Source organism: Sus scrofa, chromosome 13 (assembly GCF_000003025.6).
Source record: "Sus scrofa isolate TJ Tabasco breed Duroc chromosome 13, Sscrofa11.1, whole genome shotgun sequence".
Lineage (NCBI taxonomy): Eukaryota > Metazoa > Chordata > Mammalia > Artiodactyla > Suidae > Sus > Sus scrofa.
The window spans coordinates 36,923,023-36,943,305 of record NC_010455.5 but is presented as its reverse complement, the minus strand read 5'-3'; the positions used below and the strand labels follow the sequence as shown (position 1 = coordinate 36,943,305).

The following is a 20,283-nucleotide window of genomic DNA, read 5'->3' as shown; positions in this document are numbered from 1 at the left end:
TCATCTGCAAAAGAGTGAGAATAATGGCTACCTTATATTGGGGTTGTGAGGATTAACTGAGGAAATACACATGTATTGCCTTTAGCACAGTGCCTGGTACAGAGGAAGCATTCAACAAAAGTCAGGGCTGCAGCTGCTGTTATAATTTATTAGTCTGGTTTTCACTGCCATTATTAATTAATGGGGGTGGTGTTAAATGCAATGGGAATTGACTCATGCTTTACCCAGCTGGCTGGAGGATGGATAGGCCTCCTGGTGTTCTTAGCTCATGGGCATATATGATGCAACATAAAATTCTCACTTGTTACTGCAATAACAGACACCTTCAGAAGCCATGCTAGGGTTATCAAGAAATGATGTGGGAAGCCCGTCCATGGGCTTCATAGCTGAGGGCCATGGTAGCAATAGCTGATGGCTACTGAACCATGAGCTCGGTACTCTTTTAAGCATGCTTCTACAAGATAGATTCTAACAATCCCCTTTTACAGAGGGGCAAACCAAGTCTTAGCTAGCCTGAAAATATGCCCAAGTTCACATATCTAACAAAGTGGCAGAGCTAGAATTGGACAGGAGCCAAGCTGAATTCACTCAACTCTGCCTTCTGCTCAGTAGCAGGCTCTGACAGGTCCTAGGAAATGCTTAGAATTCAGCCCTGTGTCCCATTCCAGAGTTTAATTGCAATGTCAAAGGAAATACTACCCAAGATAAAAAAGTCTCATAATCAATATCCAGAATCAAATTTCAACCCAAACTAAGAGGCTGGGCCAGCTGTGAGAGCTAGGTGAAAGCCCTTTGCCATAGTAACTGCCCTGCCAGACAGATAGCTGGAAACTCAGGATTCCCCTGGCATCATTTTCAAAGGCTCCTGTTTACATGTCGGGGGCCAAACTCAACTGCTCTGGGGCAACCTCCAGGCCAGGGTTCCTATCTTTCATTTTACAAGGAAGCTTTCCTGATGGGATTGCCATGGAGAAGGCTACAAAACAAACTTTCTGTCTTCTCCACATGTAGTCAGTTTTAACTAGATGCTGCAGAAAGAAACACTTCCAGATTGTTGCCCTTTTTGAAGTGATTTCGTTACTGTTTTAAATAACTCCATTTTGTGGCTACCTGTATCCTGTTCAGCTGATTATAGTTAAAGAACATGATAATTGCTTGCTTTCATTTGGCTCTAAAATAAGCCCCGAGCGCCGTGCCCAGCCCAAGATTGGTGCTGCACTGCTGCCCTCAGCAGTGGGAGTTTATTCTTATTACAGATAACATGCCTTAATCCCCATGACATCACCACCAGGCCATGGCAACCACAAGCTGCTAGGGAGACCTTATCATTAGCATCTCAGAGCTCTTTGAAAGTTTGACAGAAGGCAGATCCGGTCTCTTAAGAAGAAATTCGAAGCAATGCAAACCAAGCATGGGCAACTTTGCTATGTGCCCTATACTGGGTAGGCAGGCTCACGACACTAGGACTTGCTTAAAGCCATTTTGCTGATTGTATTCTTTCCAACTAGACAAAAATCATGATCAAGAAAAACATTTCTTCTAAAAATTAGAAGGTTGGATTTCAAAGGTATGAGCTCACCTAGTTTAGGCACATTAGTAACGGCAGGGCATTTATTAAATACCTACTGTGTGTCCATGAAGCCAGGTAATTTACCTGCAATGACTCACTGAATTAACTTACTTTGGCTAAAATTTTGTCTCAAAACTAGTCTTGAAACAGCTTACTATTTGTAAACACAGCCCTAAAAACAGGACATTGAGCCATCCGACATAGAGACCTGCTATGGGACATATTTAAGCAACTTTTTTGTTTGTTTTGCTTTTTAGGGCTGCACCTGCGGCACATGGAAGTTCCCAGGCTAGGGGTCAAATCAGAGATGCAGATGCCGGCCTATATACCAGTCACAGCAACATGGGGTCTGAGCCGCTTCTGTGACCTACACTACAGCTCAAGCAATGCTGGATCCCCAACCCAGTGAGCCAGGTCAGGGATCAAACCTGCATCCCCATGGGTTCTAGTTGGATTCGTTTCCACTGCACCACAATGGGAACTCCCATATTTAAGCAATTTTGAATCAAAAAGTATGAGAAGCAAAGTGACTCACTAGGGTAGCATGTAAAAATATGTATTCTTTGTTGAGCTTTACAATGCATTCTCTGGGGCAGCTTTCAACTTGCAGGTGCAGGGCATAGAGCAGGATCATAAGAAATTCTAAAGAAAGGAATTGTCACCACGGGAAGCCTTACTCAGTCTACATCTTAGCCGGGAGAGTGGAAAGCTCGATCTGTTGATCTGAGTGAGAACTAAGGGACGATCCCAAAGGAGCTCTCCCTTGTCTCCTTTTTGCCTTGGTCACCATCATCCCATAGCATCTTCTTACAGAGACTATACGGTCCTTTATGATCTGCACAGCACATCTAACACAGCAGAGGTGGTGTGTTAAAGCTGCCTTTGAACCCTCTGATGGGAAATCACTGAAACAAATCTAGTTAATGAGCACCCACCATTAGCAGAGAATAAGTGCCATGTAGCTGCACCAGCCAGAAGCCCAGCACACACAGTATTGGGGCCACTCAGGGTCCAATGTGGAACCCTGACAGGGGGGCCTCACTTATTTTATAGATCAGGCAGAGGGTCTATCAGCCCCAAATACTTTTCATCAATAGGTTCTGAGATTATGAAAAGAAATAAAGTCACAGATACTGATCACATCAGCATCTCATCCAGATAGTAAAAGCAGTTAATAATATAAATAACCAATGACTTTCTGTAGCCAAATATTATCTCTGATGTCAGGGTCATGGAGAAGAAACTAAGGCTCAGAAGATAAAGTCCCTGTGGTTCTCCAGGCCACATCTGTTTTGATCCTGGGCCACAGGATAACACGCACAGGTACCTAGCCACTGGCTTGTTTGTTCATTCAACTGTCCCTTCCATAAAAATTACCTTTCCTTGTTAAACTTCAGGGGAAAATTCAATCATGATTAATCTCCACATAAAAAAGACTAAATCTCTTTTGCTTCTTTGTTTGAATTAGAAATATATGGGAAGAGCTGAATTCTGCTAGAGGAATAAGTAAATGCAAAATCCATTTGAGGCAAGAAACTTGGATGCAGGAGGGGGGAGGGTGTCTTGGGCTCTGCCACGTTCCTGGAGTTACGTCTTCATTTCATAGCAACTGCACCACGGTAATATCTGCACTCACTGCACTGAGTAGAGTAAGGGGCATACCACTGAGGCTCAGGATGTCAGAACCTAGGGATGTTGCCAGTATCACTGCTATTAGTCAAGCCCTGTAGGTGTTAGTGAGTGCTCCTGCTTTCATTGCCTGGGGTCAGACATCACGGACAGATGCATCAGATGATGGTTATGACCACTTGTGTTCAGAACTGCACTGTGCATGTGAAATGTGGAGAAAACTAGGAGTTAGAATACATCCTCATCTATAGAAGAGTTTCAAAGTGGGTATCACAGGAAGCCAGATTCAATATTTAGAGGACTTGGGTTGTCTGAAGCAAACTAGGGCATGCTGGATGAGGCAGAGACTATCATAATTTCCCAACAGCCATTCTTCTCTTCTGCCTAGCAGAATCCTGACTTTTTGATCTGTATACTTCCCAGATTTTTTTTTTTTTTTTTTTTGGCGGGGGTAGGTGAGGCCATGTGATGAAGCAGTACTATATGCAAATGATAGTTTTGTATGGGAGTAAGTACTTTAACAAAGAAAGACATTTTAATAAAGAAATTTTACTTGGCCTTTTGGACTTCCCAGAATCCTCCTTCTGCCAGCCTAGATTGCTGATGTAATGGCTGGAGCTCAGCAGCTATCTTGGATCATGAAGTAAACTTGGGTTTTAAAGCAAACTTGGAGGAAGGTAGAGGGAAAAAAAAAAAAAGACGGAACAAGAGGCCCCCAAATTAGTATTTTCAGGCTTCCTTCACATAAAAGAGATAGACTCCTATGTTCTTTAACCCTTATTTTGGCATTTCCTATTATTTCTAGTAAAACCAACTACTAACTGATACTGGACTCCAAGTTTGAAAGACTTTCTTCCATTCTCTCTGGAAGCAAAATAGGCATGTATATGAACAAATATCTCTGCAGAAAATACTTTACTCTTCCATGATGGGGAAAAGATGAGTGATGATTAGATAAACATGGTCTGGAATCTGGAATCTGAGAGACATGAGATCAAATTCCATCTCCCCAACTCACAACTGTGGGTGAACTTGGACAAGTTCCTAAAATGCATGAAGCCTCCACTTTCAGTTCCTCTTTTGTCAAATGGAATAATGATAGCAGTCATTTCATGGATTTGTTAGAAGGATTAGTTAAGGCGATGCATGTAAACTGCTTGAATAATGCCTTGCCTGTACAGTTGAACAACACAGGGCTTAGGAGAGCTGACCCTCTGAGCAGTCAAAAATGCCAGTATAATTTGCCCTCTGGATATGCGTTTCTCCATATTCAGGGCTCCTCATCTATAGATTCAACCAAACACAGATTGTGTATTACTGCAGTATTTACTATTGAAAAAAATCTGTGTACAAGTGGACCACACAGTTCACACCTGTATTGGTCAATGGCTGAGTGTAGATAGAATTCAAAAAAATGAGATATACTGCTATTATGATGAAGATGAGGGTGGATACTGTTACTGTTGTAATTGGGGATCCTCAAGCAGAAGTTTTAGGATTTTAGACAGCGGTCCATTGGAATCTCTATGTCTTTGCCGTCCAGAAAATTTGGTCTAGAAACACTCTTGTCCAAGTCAAACTGTCTTTTCCCTCTCTCTCTCTTGCTCTTTTCTTTTTTAAATTTAGAGTATAGCTGATTTACAATGTTGTGTCAATTACTGCTATACAGCACAGTGACCCAGTCATACATACATATACATTCTTTTTCCTGATCTGTCTTCTTTTCTCTTCAATGCCATCTCTGACAAAGCCTACTTCTGTGAATACAGTCAAGTCAACAGGAAGCCAAAAAGTCATTACATTCCTTACATGAGTGGTTGAGTATGAGACACTGGTGAGCAGTCGGCATTAGGGAACAGCCATCCAAACACAACAGACGTCTCCTCTAACACTCTCTGGACTCCAGAGTGAGGGCATTTGCTAAAATGTAATGTGATCACCAAAGACAGAAAGCTCCAATTACCCCCCATGGAGCCCGTGCAGTTCCATCACATGGAGAGAGGGCCAGAGATGGTCCTATCAGATGAGTCACCTTTGTAGAAAAGCAATTTCAAGAGCAGAAGGAGCTGCCGCAGGGAGTTTTAGACAAGTCAACTATGTTAATGAATGTGTGTGGGGCGAGATGAGGAGGATGTTCACCAGGCCCCACAGGGAAAATATAAATGGTCTTGGACGGGTGAAAGCTCAGGTGTGCTGAACCACGCATATAAAACAAACAAAACAGAACAAAACAGAAAAGACAGAGACAAGAGAGATAGGAACTCTCAGTAGTTCCCAAAGCAAAAACAAATTATTGTCAAGCAGTTTGTTTCTCTGCAAGCCAAGGGCCAGGTGTACCCCACTGGGCTTTCCTTCCTTGAGCTTAATTAAACACACAAAGAACAAGGGACGACCCTTTGGCAGAAACCACAAGGATGTTTGGTAAAAGCATGCATTGTTCCATTTTACACTCACTGCAGGTATATACATTATTTCTTCTTCTTCTTTTTTTTTTTTTTTTGTTTTTTGCTTTTTTTAAGAGCCACACCCATGGCATATGGAGGTTCCCAGGCTAGGGGTTGAATCAGAGCTATAGCTGCCACCCTCCACAGAGCCACAACAATGCCAGATCCCAGCCGCATCTGCGACCTACACCATAGCTCACGGCAATGTCAGATCCTGAACTTGCTGAGCAAGGCCAGGGATCAAAACCGTATCCTCATGGATATTAGTCAGATTCGTTTCCACTGAGCCATAATGGTAACTCCCCATTATTCTTTCAATTTCATTTGCTGCAAAGAAAACTGAAATTATGAAGTTAAAGTTGCCAAAAGTCAGGTAGCTTCAAAGTGGGCAGTATCTAGACTGGAACTCAGGTGCTTTTAACTTAGTACTTTGTGACCCTGGCTGCAACTGAGAATCACATGGATTTTTTTTTAAAAAGCATAAATGTCTGGCCTCCATCCTCAGATAAACTTAATTTGAATCTCTTGGGGTACAGCTAGAGCATAAGTATGTTTTAAAAGCTCTCCAGGGATGCTGGTTAAGTCCAGACCTCAGCACCCCTGACACTGTGCTATGGAGGTAACTGCTGTGTATTAACTACCTTTTGGGGGTCATTAGTGATTTTAAACAGGAGAGAAGAAAATTAAAAAAAAAAAAAAAGAAAAAAAAAAAAAGATTGAGTTCCCATTGTGGTTCAGTGGGTTACAAACCTGACTAGTATCTATGAGGACATGGGTTTGATCCCTGGCCTCACACAGTGGGTTAAGGATCTGGCATTACCACGAGCTGTGGTGTAGGTCATAGATGAGGCTTGGATCTGGCATTGCTATGGCTGTGGCATAGGCCGGCAGCTGCACCTCTGATTTAACCCAAAGCCCAAGAACTTACATATGCTGTGGGTGTGGCCCTCAAAACACAAAAAATAAAAATAACAAATAAAAAAAAAAATTTCATATATTTGGAGCTCTTATCCAAGAGCTAATCTTACCTCCTATTTGGAGCAGTTTGCAATTTACAAAGAATTTTCATTTCTCTTCAGTTGATTCCCACAGATTCCCAAGAGGTTTCTGTCTTGGTTATGAAGAAACCAACATTCAGAGAGACCGAGAAATCTATCCAAGTCCACACAGTGGCAATTCTGAGGTTCAACCTGACATGTTGTCTTCATATTTCAAGTTCAGTGTATCAAAGGAGGCACTATAAGGAAATTTGGACACTCTCCTATGTCCAGCTATATATATTTTTTTCACTTTTCCATATTCGACATTGAATTTGCATCACTGGGGGCAAGAAAGAATGGGGAAATAAATGAATTCTAATAAAAATATTTTGAAACTAGATTTTCTTAGTAGTTGTGAGAGGGGTCGATGCCACTGCCAAAGGCCATGAAGTGTGGCCTTTGAGAAATACACATATAAGGCTCATACTGGACATGAACTTGAGTTAAAAGAGAAAAGCAGCTAAAAGGAAAAGCAGCTAAAATGAGTCAGGGCTACTCAGGGAATCCACTTACTTTCCAAGATAAGAATAAAGAAGTATTTCAAGTTGTCTGTTTGAAACACAAAAAAAGCTGACAAGGCATATGGCATCTTGTGAGAAAATATGGGAAACCTGGGAACATGGCTTGGTTTAATGATTTGTTTACTTCAGTTAAAAGAAATCTGTGTGATCTTATCACTTGGTTGGTCTCCCCTCCAGAAAGTTCTCCTTGCCCAGATAAGACAATGCTGAGCCAACCTCCTCCTCAGCTCTCCTTCACTTTGTCCCAAACGAAACTGAAGGAAGATCCATGTGCCACACATTAGTGAACACAGAACCAGGTAAAGAGCAGAAGCTAGAAAATTCTCCTGTGCTCAGACTGCAAGATGTTTAAATCCAGCTCTGTTACACAGATTCCCCTTTCCATGTCCCATTATTTCCATCTATCAAATGGGCGTATTTATACCTAGATCCAGCTTCATGGGCATGTGGCCTGTGTAACTGCACAGAACCCTGAACTTAGAAGGCCCCATGCTTTGCTTAGTGTTCTGCTGTTGCCATCTTGAAATCATTAGTAATTTTTGAACAAGGGGCCCCACGTTTTCATTTTGCATTGGGACCTGCAAATTAGGCATTGGTCCTGTTTATGCTTATCTCACAGAGTTGTTGGAAAGGACCGCAAGAGGCAAGATCTGTCAGGTGCAACACAGGCCTGGTGTGTGGTGTGCTCCAGGAAGGTAACCACTGCTACTTTCATTATTTTCTTACTGCTGTGGCTACTGGATGTTATTTAGCCACTATGTCATCTGTAAGCTGGATAGACAGAGTCAAGTCAAAGACTCAACCTAAGTGACCAAGAGTGATCCCTTTACCTCCTAGATTGTTTGCTGCAGTTTTCACAAAGCTCCCCCAAATTGATCATTTGTTTGCACAAATCAGTGACTTCCCTCCCTCCCACACGGCACTGCAGATGCAGAAGTGGTGGATGTTCTTTCCCTCTGATGCCACTGTGAAGTAGAATTGCCATCAGGTCACCAGATAAGTGGCAAAACAAAGAAAGAGTTCACTGCCAAGTAGGCAAGCAACATCTTGCCTTAGAGAGAGAAGCAGCAAGTGTGGACCAGTGGAGAGAGATAAAAGGGAGGCTGAGAAAGGGAGATGGTGTTCTTTATGTTGACTTCTGACTTTCTAAAGAAGATGGTTTGTAGTGCTCTTGTGTATGAAAGGCCTTTCTTTAGGACTGGGTATTAGCAGACCAAAGCAAGAAACTTTGTGCCAGTGTGCACTGTCAAAAATGCTAAGATGAAAGGTCAGTTAGATGAATCAATCCTGAGCTTTACCAGAACTCAACCAGGTCACCAAGCAAATCAGCCTCCATGTTTCCTGGTTTGGGGGTGGGGTATAGATTAACACAGCGCCTGACGCATCTGGCCTAGGGCACTGCCAGTTACTTTTGGCTACATCCTCTCAGTGCTTCTGAATTATAGATTTACTCTGAACAACAGGACCGGCAATTTTGTGCTCTGAGTAAGCACTGCATGCTGGAAAGGGCAAGGGCATGAATGTCTGAGTCCCAGGAGGACGGCAGCAACCCAGCACTGGATGGAGACCCCACCACCAGGGATCATGGGAAATCTGTTGTGAAATGTGTGAAAGTAAAAAAAAAAAAGCGTCACCAAAGATCCACAATAACAAAAAACACAGCAGCAGCCAGCAATTATTGAGCACGTCATATATGCCATGCACTGTGTAAGAACGTTATGCTTATTATTATCTCATTAACTCTGACAGCAACCTTTGCAAGTAATTATTATCATCATCTTCATTTTCCACATAAGGAAACCAAAGACTGGGGAGGTAATACAACTTATTCTAAGTCATGCAGCTAGTAAACGTCAGAGCCTGGATTTGAACTCAATCCATCTGACTCCAAAACCCAAACTCTCATTGCTATGAGAGGCCCGGGCGGCCATGAGGGGCCCTCTCAAAGAGGCCCAGGGGTTTGTCAACTAATTCCCAGATGACAGCAGTTGCTGTTAAAATTGAATCGAGTCCCAGCCCTTTCCTCTTCTCAAATATGTTAGCTACTCTTGTAAAAGAAAGTTCTAAATTCATGTTAACCATACTTCACCCACATTAAGGAGAAGTCTAGGAATTTAACATTCCGCTACAACCTTTCTCTTTCTCCCACCAAACTGTTTGAAAGGAATATCCTAGAGGGAAGAGGGGGAAAAAGTAATTTTGTTAAAAAAGTTGAAAAATATGCTTTCAAATGAGAAACATGTGTGTGATTATTCTTCCTCTTTTGTCTCCCCTTACCCCCACCAAGTTGAAAACAAGCTAACACAATACAAATGTACATATCTGCATAAAGATACAAAAAAACCCAGTGGTGCCCTGGCTGGCAGACAATCCAGAAGCTACCCTGGGAAGCTTTAAGAAGTCATGGAAAACACCAGAGCAACCCGAGCCCAGCTCCAAGCAGAGTGTTCAATCTTGTGTACAATGACTCCTGGCAAAATAGGGGGGAAAATGTACTTGAATTTTAAAGAGGGGATTGAGCAGGAGAGAACACTCAGGCAGGCGGGAGAGCAAGTGTGTCAGAGATTGCAGAAGGGCTGGAGTTATGCCATTTAAAAATATCATTTCTTGTTTCCTTTTTTTCTGGCACAAACAAGCTATAGAATCTCAAAAATTGGGTCATCATTTTCAAATTCCCTGCTTTCAGCACGGCGCTCAGTTGGTCTTATTGACTGGCTTAAAAATCTGATTTCCTGAGCTAACACTTCCTGGCCATTCAGCTGCAGTGGAATAATAAACCAAAGGACTGTCTTTCTCACTGGCAACCAATGTGCAATGGTTCTCACAGACCAGCTGAGGTCCATCCTTGTGTTTCCTGCTATTGTATATTTAACAGCATCAAATATGCCCACAAAAGCACCATTCTTCCTGGGAGGCCAAGGGAAGGGAGACAGGTTGACTCCTGGGGGGACGTTACTGGCATCCTGATATCATAGGGTGATGGCTTTTCCTATTGGCTTTGATGATCCCTCTTGGGATGGCGTGGCCAGAGGGACACAGGGCTGCAAGGAAACTATCCTATAAGAGCTTCACATAGGATCAATTAGAGCTCTCAGAACCCAGTCAAGGGGTCCTTGCCACCAATTTTGCACATTCTAGGCTGTCTTCTAGCGGCAGATTTAAACTTACCTCTACCTGGGAGGAGGTTTTGTGAATTTTTAACTTGGTTTTCTAAAAGTATACCAAACTGTCCCTAAACATCACCTCCCATCTCTGAGTTGCAGATTTCTAGCAAGCTTCCCCACTTTATCAATGTGAGACAAAGTATCGTCCTTTTTGACCAGGTGAAAAATGTTTCCTACTTCTTTGCAATCTCTTGCTTGAGACCAATATAATCATGTCCTGGTGCAGGCTCTGACTCCAGGACTGGCCTCTAATAAATGCTACGCTAGGGAACAGGGAATGCATTGTGAGCTAAGTTTCTGAGACTCTTAACACTCATGCAAGAGGCATCAAATTTCAGGAGATCTTCTGGAGCATGAACATAAGTACAAACCAGTCATGGGGTCAAGTCTGGGCTTGCTTTATTTGACCTTGATTTGTTTTATTTTATTTAGGCAAACTTTCTCGGGGGGCGCAAGGGACCATAAAATCCTTACCTTTTAAAGGAGCCCATTGTTAACAATTTGTGCATCACAGCTCCCTCCACCTCACCAAAAAAGTCTCCAGTCTACAGGGAAAAAAAGAAGACCCATGAGGAAGTGTAGATAAATAATGTGCCCAAACAGCAGAGAAGAAATAAAAACGAACACAGTCTGTGTCCTGGAGCTGACTGGAGCAAAAAGCTGGTTTTCAGGACTACTGTTACATAAAAGTGGAAAAGGTCTTAGCAGTTGTGAGAAGTCAGGGATTACAGAGCGAACTAGTAAGCAGATGTGAATGTTTCAAATACATGGCAGGGGTGGGGGAAAGGGTGGCATTGCATAACATCTGCTGAATGCCAGAATTAAAACACACGTGAGCACGTGTGCACACACATTGCACACACACTTATGCACAGGCGCACGCACACACACACAATTACTCTTGGGTGAAGGAGTAGGCATTAATCTGCTCTCAATCCCTTGTGATTAAAACACTACTTTATACAGACAGAAACAGGCTGTGGAAGTGCTTCCTAAGAAGTAATAAAAAGAATTGTTTATAATTCCTGAATGACCTGTTTAGGGAAATACAGCAGTCTTCGTCATCAGCCCTATAAATTTCTTATAGTGGAGAATACAACCTTTCTCTAAATGACTTTCCACCGAAGACCCTCATTTCGTCCATAGGCAGTTAATATGCTAACCAAGAATGAAGCTGTCCCATCCCAGGAAGAGAAGGCTGGGCCGATCAGACTTTCAAAGGCCGACCCCAACTCTGGGGCTGTCTTCAGAGCACCGGAGGCCTACCAGTCCTTCTCCAGTGCCAGGCTGAGGCTTCTGCAAGACTAGTTCTTGGTGCTGGCTGAGGGTTGCAAGGTCTGAATGGTGGGATGAAGGATTAACATATTCGGGCACCCCTCCAGACTCTTGGAGCCACTATCAGTGTCCCAGGGAGGAGGGTGTATCTACTATAGGCAGATAGAGCCTCTCTGCCAACATCCTGGAATGAGCTAGTATAGATCAGTAGAGAACACCCTTCTCTACTGGGTGCTCTGAGGATTATGAGGAGGTGAGTGGAGGGCATTACAGTCAGGGCCCAAATTACATAAACTCCATAGGCTTTTTATTAACTAAATCCTGATTCTATTAAATGAAGTGGCCTCAGTCAGGTTCCAGTGGTTTTCAGGAAGAAAGGCACATGTGAACGTCACCAAAAAGTCAGAAAAGAGAGGGGGAAAAAAGGAAATGCCATTTCACTGACTGAGGAGCCAGCATTGCCAGGGATGCTTGAACTTTTGGCAAATTTTGAAGGTATGTGCTGCTGCTGGGAACAAGAAAGCCATCTGCATTTCCTGTGTGTCAGTGTGCTATTGTCAATGGAACTGGTTGTTAAATAAAAAAGAACTAGACTAATTGGTTTGAAACCAGACATCAAACAAGCTGAGGCAGTTCAGGTGGGCAGGCTCCCTGGGCTGTTCTACCCAGAGGCGAAGGAGGGAGCAGAGCCCATGTGTAGTGGCCACGGCTTGGAAAGGGTCACCATTTCAGTGGTTCACTTTGTTGGCTGGTCCAACACTCACCACTGGAAGACATGTGCCACGTCCTTCCTCCCCCAGAGTCAGGTTCTCATATCAACCCTTCATGATTATGGCGGGATGACAGAGCTCTTCCTCACAGGGAATTAATTTGGGTCCCATTTCATCAGTTCCTGAGTGTCTCAGTTTTCTCTTTCCAGGCACAAGGGCATATTACTATAGGCCTATGGTCATTCCTGTTCCCAAGAGACTGGCTTTGTTTCACAGGCTCATCTCATCCTTCCTATCTAATGCCATCAACTGTCCAACACTCAGTGGTGTTTGGCAGCTGAGAAAGACTGTGTGGACAGTTTAAGTTTCAATCATATAATTGTCAGCATTGAAAATTCCACAGTAGTCTCACAGATAAAAGGAGAAACAGGCATAATTTCACATGTTACCTACAGGCTGTGTCACAAATTGACAAGCCATTGAGGTTAGACCCTAAGGAGCCATATTTAAGGACAATTAAGTAATCTATTAGTCATTAATGGTCCTCTTACACTGTGGCTATTAAAACATTTTAAATGATTTAAAGGAGACTGCATTATAAAATGCTAGTATTCTCAAATACTAGAGTTAGAAGAAGCCTGCTAGAGTCAATTATCCTCATTTTACAGAGCCTACCAGGACTCCCCTGCAGGTTAAGTGATACACCCAAGATGCTAAAACAAGTTAAGGAAGACAGCTGACACCAGAAACCATCTGCCTGTGCCTCTAGTGTTGCTTTACTACACCACACTGCTGAACTTGTCTGTATGTGACCTTCTTTTAATATGCTAATTTCATTTCTAATTGCGGAAAAAGTCTGAATGCACAAAGTTTTAAAGAAGAAATTTTTTTTTCTCTGTTACATTGATATTAATTTTGACTTTTATTTTTACTTGCAAATGACAATGGAGCTTTCTTTGCTCAGCACCCTAGCTTGGTTTCTTTCTATCTCTGCCCCTGTCCCCACATTGCACATACTCAAATGAAAAACATTCTTCATCTACATCAAGATCCTTGTGTCCCTTTGTATAGAGAACCCAGGTTAGCCCTTGAACTCAGATAACTAGTTTTTATTTTTTATTTTCTTTTTATTATTTTGCTTTTTAGGGCTGCACCTGCGGCATATGGAGATTCCCAGGCTAGGGGTCAGATCGGAGCTGTAGCCGCCAGCCTATGCCACAGCCACAGCAATGCCAGACCAGAGCCACATCTGTGACCCTGCTCAGGGCAACGCCAGATCCTTAACCCACTGAGCGAGGTCAGGGATCGAACCCACAACCTCATGGATACTAGTCAGATTCATTTCCGCTGTGCCACGATGGGAACTCCAGATAATTAGTTTTTAAAAAGTAAAAACAAAAGAGAAAGCCATAAGAGTAATTATGTCAAGATATATTTGTATATTGGTGTGTGTGTATATATATATATGTGTACACACACCACGATAAACTCTCAAAATGTTAAAATGAGGAAGCCTCCTTAAATTTGCCCCAAACTTTTTCAGGCACCTCCATGCTTGAGGCAAAGAGTTCTATAAATTAGACATTTTATGAGTAAAAGAGCAGACCCTGAGCTCTGCAACCCCCCACTATTCCCCTTCCTCACCCATAGGTAAAAACTCTTTGGGGCTTGCTGAGAAGTAGGCTGGGACATTCTTCGAGGGATGTAAATAAGGTTTTATAATCTCCCGCTATTACATCTTAAATACAGATCATTGTCTCAGAGTTTCAGTACCATAATTCGTTCCCCCTGATCCAAGCACCTTCTAAGATCTTTTCTTTGAGTTTGTAGAAATTTCTCACTCACCTGTGTGTAGTCTTCAGACACCAGAATAAATCCATTATTGTCTATGAGGTAACAGTTCACAGTCTAGAAAATCAAAACAGCATAGTTTCAACTTTGTGTCCTCACATGGTTTTTACATGAAATGATGTATTTCTGATCTGAGAGAAACCTATTTTAGGCTGTTTGGGGGGAACTAGAAATGCCTGCCGGCTGTAGGAGTTAAAACCATGGTTAAGCTAACCCCAGCATTTACTTGTAAAACACAAACAAAAATAAAACACAAAGCAAGCCTTGAACATTCCAGACTAGGATAAAAAGAATATACATTTAAAAATTAGTCATTACAGCTTGTCTTCCTTTTTTAAAAAATTTATATGACCTAAATAATATATCCCAAGAACAAAGTGTTCAGAAGTCTCTGAGCCTATACTCATAGTGGGTGAAGTGCAGGCTGTTTTGAAAGCAAAACACCAGCACAATGCCATTACTCTAATGATGTATTAATGAAAACACCGTGTCAGCTCAGAAGACCATCAGGGGACCAGGTAATATTTTTTAATTTGTTCATAGACTTAGGCAGGGGGGAAGGGGCAGACTTCTGTTAAAGGGGCCCCTCAGGCCTCCTAAAGGTTTTCAAACTGTGTTTTTAATTGGGAGCTGGATTTGGAGGCAGGGCTGTTAGCTTTTGGTAGCTCAGACTTATAAATTGTAGCAAGGTAAGCCCAAACCTCTGCTTCCCCCACACTACTTTAATCTCAAGTGAATGATTTGCTACAGGCTAAGTTTTAATTACAGTGCTGTGGAGTTTAAACTTAAGGTTTAATTCTGTCCTTGATGTAACTCAGTTTCTATTTATTGCAGCTTTACATACCAACTGCAACATTTAATTTGTAACATATCTTTTACCCTGAGCTAAATTCCCCTAGCTCCTGGCCACCACAGGGATAGTGTTTTCTGGGGCATTCACCTATCCATTGAGTTGATTTCAGTCAGACACAAAAGTATAGAGGTAAGTTGGTCAGAAAGATTCATCTTTTATTAGTAAGCACTGGTGGAGAATCAGCCGGAAATTAAAAGCCTTGCTAGCACCTTTTAGAAAAGAGTATCTGTTCACTTGAGATGGAGCATGACGTGAGAAAAAAGAATGTCTATACGTATGTGTGACTGGGCCACCTTGCTATACAGTAGAAAATTGAAAGAACACTGTAAACCAGCTATAATGGAAAAAAATAAAAATCATTAAAATTAAAAAAAAACTTAAAAAATAAATAAATTTCATGTCAACCCCTCCCCCCCAAAAAAAATAGTTGGCTGCTTTGGTGAGCAAGAGTTTCTCTTGGTTATGCAAAGAGGCCAGTTCAATGACTTGGTCATACTCTTGCTATTCAAAGAAGCTCTTAGCTGCATGGATATTACTTTGGATCTGATGGGAGTCTTGACAAACTTTCTCCTTTTTTAGGATAAAGCATGATGAAAGCAATCACATAGAGCTGTGGTGTCCAATATGACTGGTACAAGCTATATGCAGATTTAAATTTAAGCGGATTAAAATGAAATAAAATTAAAAAATCCAGTTTCTTGGTCACACTAGTTGCATTTTAAGTGCTCTGCACTAACTGTAACTAATAACTATACTAATTTGAACATCTCCATCACTGTAGAAAGTTATTTCAGACAGCAGTATTTTTTTAGATTACATTAGTACTCAAGAGAGTTTTAACCCAGTCTATATTGGGTCACATTAGACAAATCTATACCGTTGTTTATTTGAATGTCATAATCATTATTTTGTAGAAAGAGACCCTGATGCAGAGGTTAACCTCTAGTCAGTCAATAAATACATGCTGAGCATAGGAGTGCTCTCCATATTAAAATACAGACTCTTCAAAACCTTACAGTTGCATAGAGAATTCAAAGTTATCATAACTCATGCTCCATCTCTCATTATAAAATTAGTTACTACTCAAACATCCCTAGCCAAATAGTATTCTTGCTATTAGACCTTTATCTTTGGTCAGTATCTCTCTGTCTAACATTGTATATATTAGACAATACAAGGGAGGTACAAGGCAAATAGGTTTTAAAGTCAACTGAATATCTTGGGAAGGAGGCAAGATTTCATGAAGCCCATGAAACGATATTGGAGATCAGCTCCAATTACACAGGAAGACACTGGCACATTAGGATCTGTCCGAGGAAATATGTAAGAAAGAAAACATTACCACAGACAATATGAAAGATGCTTACAATGAGAATGATTTCAAAAGCAAGGGACTAAGAGAAATTCTTGGAGAAACTGATCATACTGTACTACATTTGACCTTCCTTGTGATCACTCTGAGAAAATCAAATATAAAGTGAAGGTCTATATTGTGATTTTTATAACTGCATCAGAAATATTATACTCCTTACTCCCAAATCAAACATGTTCTCTGTAGAGTATGACTGCAATTATAACTTACATGTGCTAAATGAAATAAATGTACTTTCACCATTTCCACTTTATTTAGAGACAAAGCTTCAAAGAAATGTTTCATTATTTGCCATAAATGTTTGGTTCTTTCTGTCCTCCCTGTAATGACCAGCACTGGATGGAATTGTAGCTGGACTGGCCATTAGAAGACTCACTTCTCAGATATCCACCTTTGTTCCCACTCTCTTCTGGTGTGGAAGGAAAAGAGGTGAGAGCAAGAAACAGATTTTGTTAACCTTGAGATTGACAAATCACTGAGAAAATCACGGGTCAGAAGCAAGGATGCCATGTCATTGATGTAGACCTGGGTCCCTTTATCTGAAAGGTGTTGTTTAGTTTTCATATACCCAGTTCTGTTATGTTAGGTAAATTCAGTCACCTGATGACTTCCTAAACAGACCTCCCTGCCAACAAATGCTTAGCTTAAATTATTGGGAAGTATGATGGAATGGAGTAAGCCCACTAGAGTTAAGTGGGAAAAACACTGGGTAATGAAACAGTGAGGACAGAATTAGCTAGAATCCAGTCTGATCAGTTGTTTTATCTATGTCTCTTTATAATAAATAATATTCAACATCTTTCTCCATACTGCCCTCTAGTAAAAGGAAATAGAAGAGATATGTCTTCCACTTTGCCTCACTATACTACTTCTTACCCAAATTAAGCAAAATGTCTCATTAAGGTGTCTGTCCATCACCTTGTCCCAAATGAAGGACTTGGGGAAACCAGGAGATCTAAGTTCTTTACAGATATTGTAAGCGTCCACTCCATAGCCATTATTAATAAAACGTAAAGATGAGATTGTTTGAAAAATGGAGAGATAAAGACAGCAGGTGAGAGAAGTTGTCTTTTGTGTGTGTGTGTGTGTGTGTGTGTGTGTGTGTGTCTTTTTGCCATTTCTTGGGCCGCTCCCGCGGCATATGGAGGTTCCCAGGCTAGGGGTTGAATCAGAGCTGTAGCCACCAGCCTACACCAGAGCCACAGCAACTCGGGATCCGAGCCAAGTCTGCAACCTACACCACAGCTAATGGCAACGCCAGATCGTTAACAAACTGAGCAGGGCAGGGATCAAACCTGCAACCTCATGGTTCCTAGTTGGATTCGCTAACCACTGTGCCACCACGGGAACTCCTTTTTTTTTTTTTTTTTTTTTAAGATATCTTTCTTCAATGACTTGATAACTCAGAGAAGTCTGATTCCAGATCACAAAGACAGATCAAGTAGATACCCGAGGTTAGAGCCCCAAATCAGGCCATGGGAATTGGTCAGTCACAGTAAAAGGCAAGTTGGGGAAAAAGAAGGATATTTGGGGGTGAGAAACATTAACACCAAGCCTGTGTTACCTGGAAGGTGGTATTAACCCCCCAGGCTAAGACACTAGCTTGAGAATCAAAGACTCTGATGTTTGTGTGTCTGATGTCAGTGTGACCTTGAGCAAGCCCTTTTAACACTCCAAGTCTCAGTTTCCTTATCAGAATGATGGAAGTAGCAACAATTTCAGAGGATTGGTGAGAAGATTAAATGGGCTGGTGAGTATCAGTTGCTGAGCACAGTACAAGGTGCATGATGAGTCCCCAAAGAACCCATGCTTCCATCTATTCAGTAAATGATGTTTATTGGTCACCTACTATGTGCCCTCTTTTTAAGTATTCTAATGCTGCAAAACAAGTTTCTCAGAAAGGGATGTTATTACATAGTTCATAGCAAAAGGTTGTGGAGGCAAGGGCTGAGCTGCACTGCTTTTTGTTCTGCCTTTTGTTTGGGGGGGGGGGGATGGATTTTATTTGGAGCAGGCTCAGCAATGATTTGAAACAACTCATTCAGAAGCCCAACATTGTACTGCTGGTTGTTTTCATTTGTGGAAAGAGAGACAGGGGAAGGGTGGGGAGGGCTGGGTTCTTACACTTGAGGGTGGGGCCAAGTCTCTGCATCTTTTCTCCAAGCCCCATCGCTGATTCCTAATACCTCATTTGTGGAACAGACTGGCTCTTACCCCACATTACCTTATGTATCTTTTCAACATAGGTTAAATATCAAATCAAAATATAGTTGACCCTGGAACAATACAGGTTTGAACTGTGCTGGTCCACTTATAAAGGGGTATTTTTCAATAGTAAATGCTACAATATGACATGATAGTCAGTTGGTTGGATCTGTGGATATAGAACCACACATATGCTGGAACCTGTGTAGGAGGCTTACTCTAAGTTATACATAGATTTTCAGTTGTGTGGAGTGTGGGTGCCCCTTTAGCTCTATGGTCTTCAGAAAAATTTATTGCAAAGGGGTTATTTTGGAAATAAGTGCTTGGTAGTGCTTGTTTCCTTGTTCTCAGTAGCTATTCCTATGACCTCAAACCCCCCATCCTCACCCCTCCAGCTGGGCTGGGTGGTTCCAGAGAGGGAGGCACCTAGTTACCTGGATTTAGCCCTTCCTCCATCCCTGTCATGGTGCAAGGAGGTCTTTCAGATTCCAGAGGAAATGCCTACAGGTCCTTACCAAGTCTAATCATGATTATTAATCTCTATTACTTTGGAACAAAAGAGGATGGTAGCTGAATTTGAATACGATTTTTTTTTTTTTTTTTTAAGCTGTGCCTGCAGCATGTGGAAGTTCCTGGGCCTGGGATCAAATCCACACCATAGCAGCAACCCAAGCTACTGCAGTGACAACACCAGATCTTAACATGCTGCTACAAGAGAACTCGTAGATATGACATTTTCCATCCATTCACTGCTCTTGCACCTCCTCCAAATGCCTCAGTAGAAAAGAACATTCTCATCTTCCACTCTCTTTGCAAAATACTGGTGCTCTCATGAGGAGATGGCAGCTCTTGGAAAGGTGAGTGGAAAGAGAGTGAGGAGTGAGGGGACAATAGTGCTTGTGGGTCAGACTCAGCCCAGAGGTGGGCATGGTCTTCCTTACTCCCCTTTGGTCTGAACGCCAACCATGCTTCCACAGACCACAACTGCCTTCCACCATTTCTTCTGCCATCTCAGCCACTGCACATGGTGCTCTCTGCCTTTATGGTCTCCTCATGCTTCAGGCATTGTCTCCAACATCATCCTCTTCTCTTCTTCAGTTGACTTAACTGTTACCTCCTGTGAGAATTCTTCCCTGACCAGCCAAAGTTAGTGTAATGCACAGCACTCCTCTCAGTTGATAATTACATATGCTCATCTTCCCTGCTAAGCAGTTAGCTCCTGGAGGACAGGGGCTGTTTCTGACTTCGCTTCCCACTGACTCCACAGGGTTTAGAGGTACGAGGGTTAGGGTTAGGGTTTAGGGTTAGGGTTAGGGTTAGAAGAGCACCATAACTAGTCTTGAAGGAATGAGTGAGTTTATGAGAGGATGCCTCTCTTGCTCTGAAGTTAACATTGGCCTTGGGTGGAATGGAACTCCTTAAAGTCCTCAGTCAGGCCCACAGCCAGGCCCTCCAGTTGCAGTCACATGGCTCTGGAGCCACCTGGGCCAACCGAAGATGAGTTTCTATAAGCTGGGAAGACATCTGGCCATACCAACTCCACATACCAGCCCAGGGCACTCTAGCCAAGGCCCAGGAGTCCTTTGTTGGAGGAAAGGGAGGGGCTGGAGTGGGCCCAAGGCAAGTGTGTCTGATAAGTCTGTGGAAGT

At 42.2% G+C, this 20,283-nt stretch overlaps 1 protein-coding gene across 4 annotated transcripts in view; it reads right to left on the bottom strand.

The window, feature by feature from the left end:
* Nucleotides 1-20,283, bottom strand: part of CACNA2D3 (calcium voltage-gated channel auxiliary subunit alpha2delta 3) — an 802,825-nt gene that overhangs the window by 81,814 nt on the left and 700,728 nt on the right. For all 4 annotated transcript variants that reach the window (XM_021068973.1, XM_021068975.1, XM_021068974.1 and 1 more), the window contains 2 exons: nt 14,199-14,261; nt 10,843-10,913 (listed from right to left, as the gene is read on the bottom strand). In XM_021068973.1, coding sequence (XP_020924632.1) covers nt 10,843-10,913; nt 14,199-14,261 — 134 coding nt within the window. The remainder of the gene's footprint in view (nt 1-10,842; nt 10,914-14,198; nt 14,262-20,283) is intronic.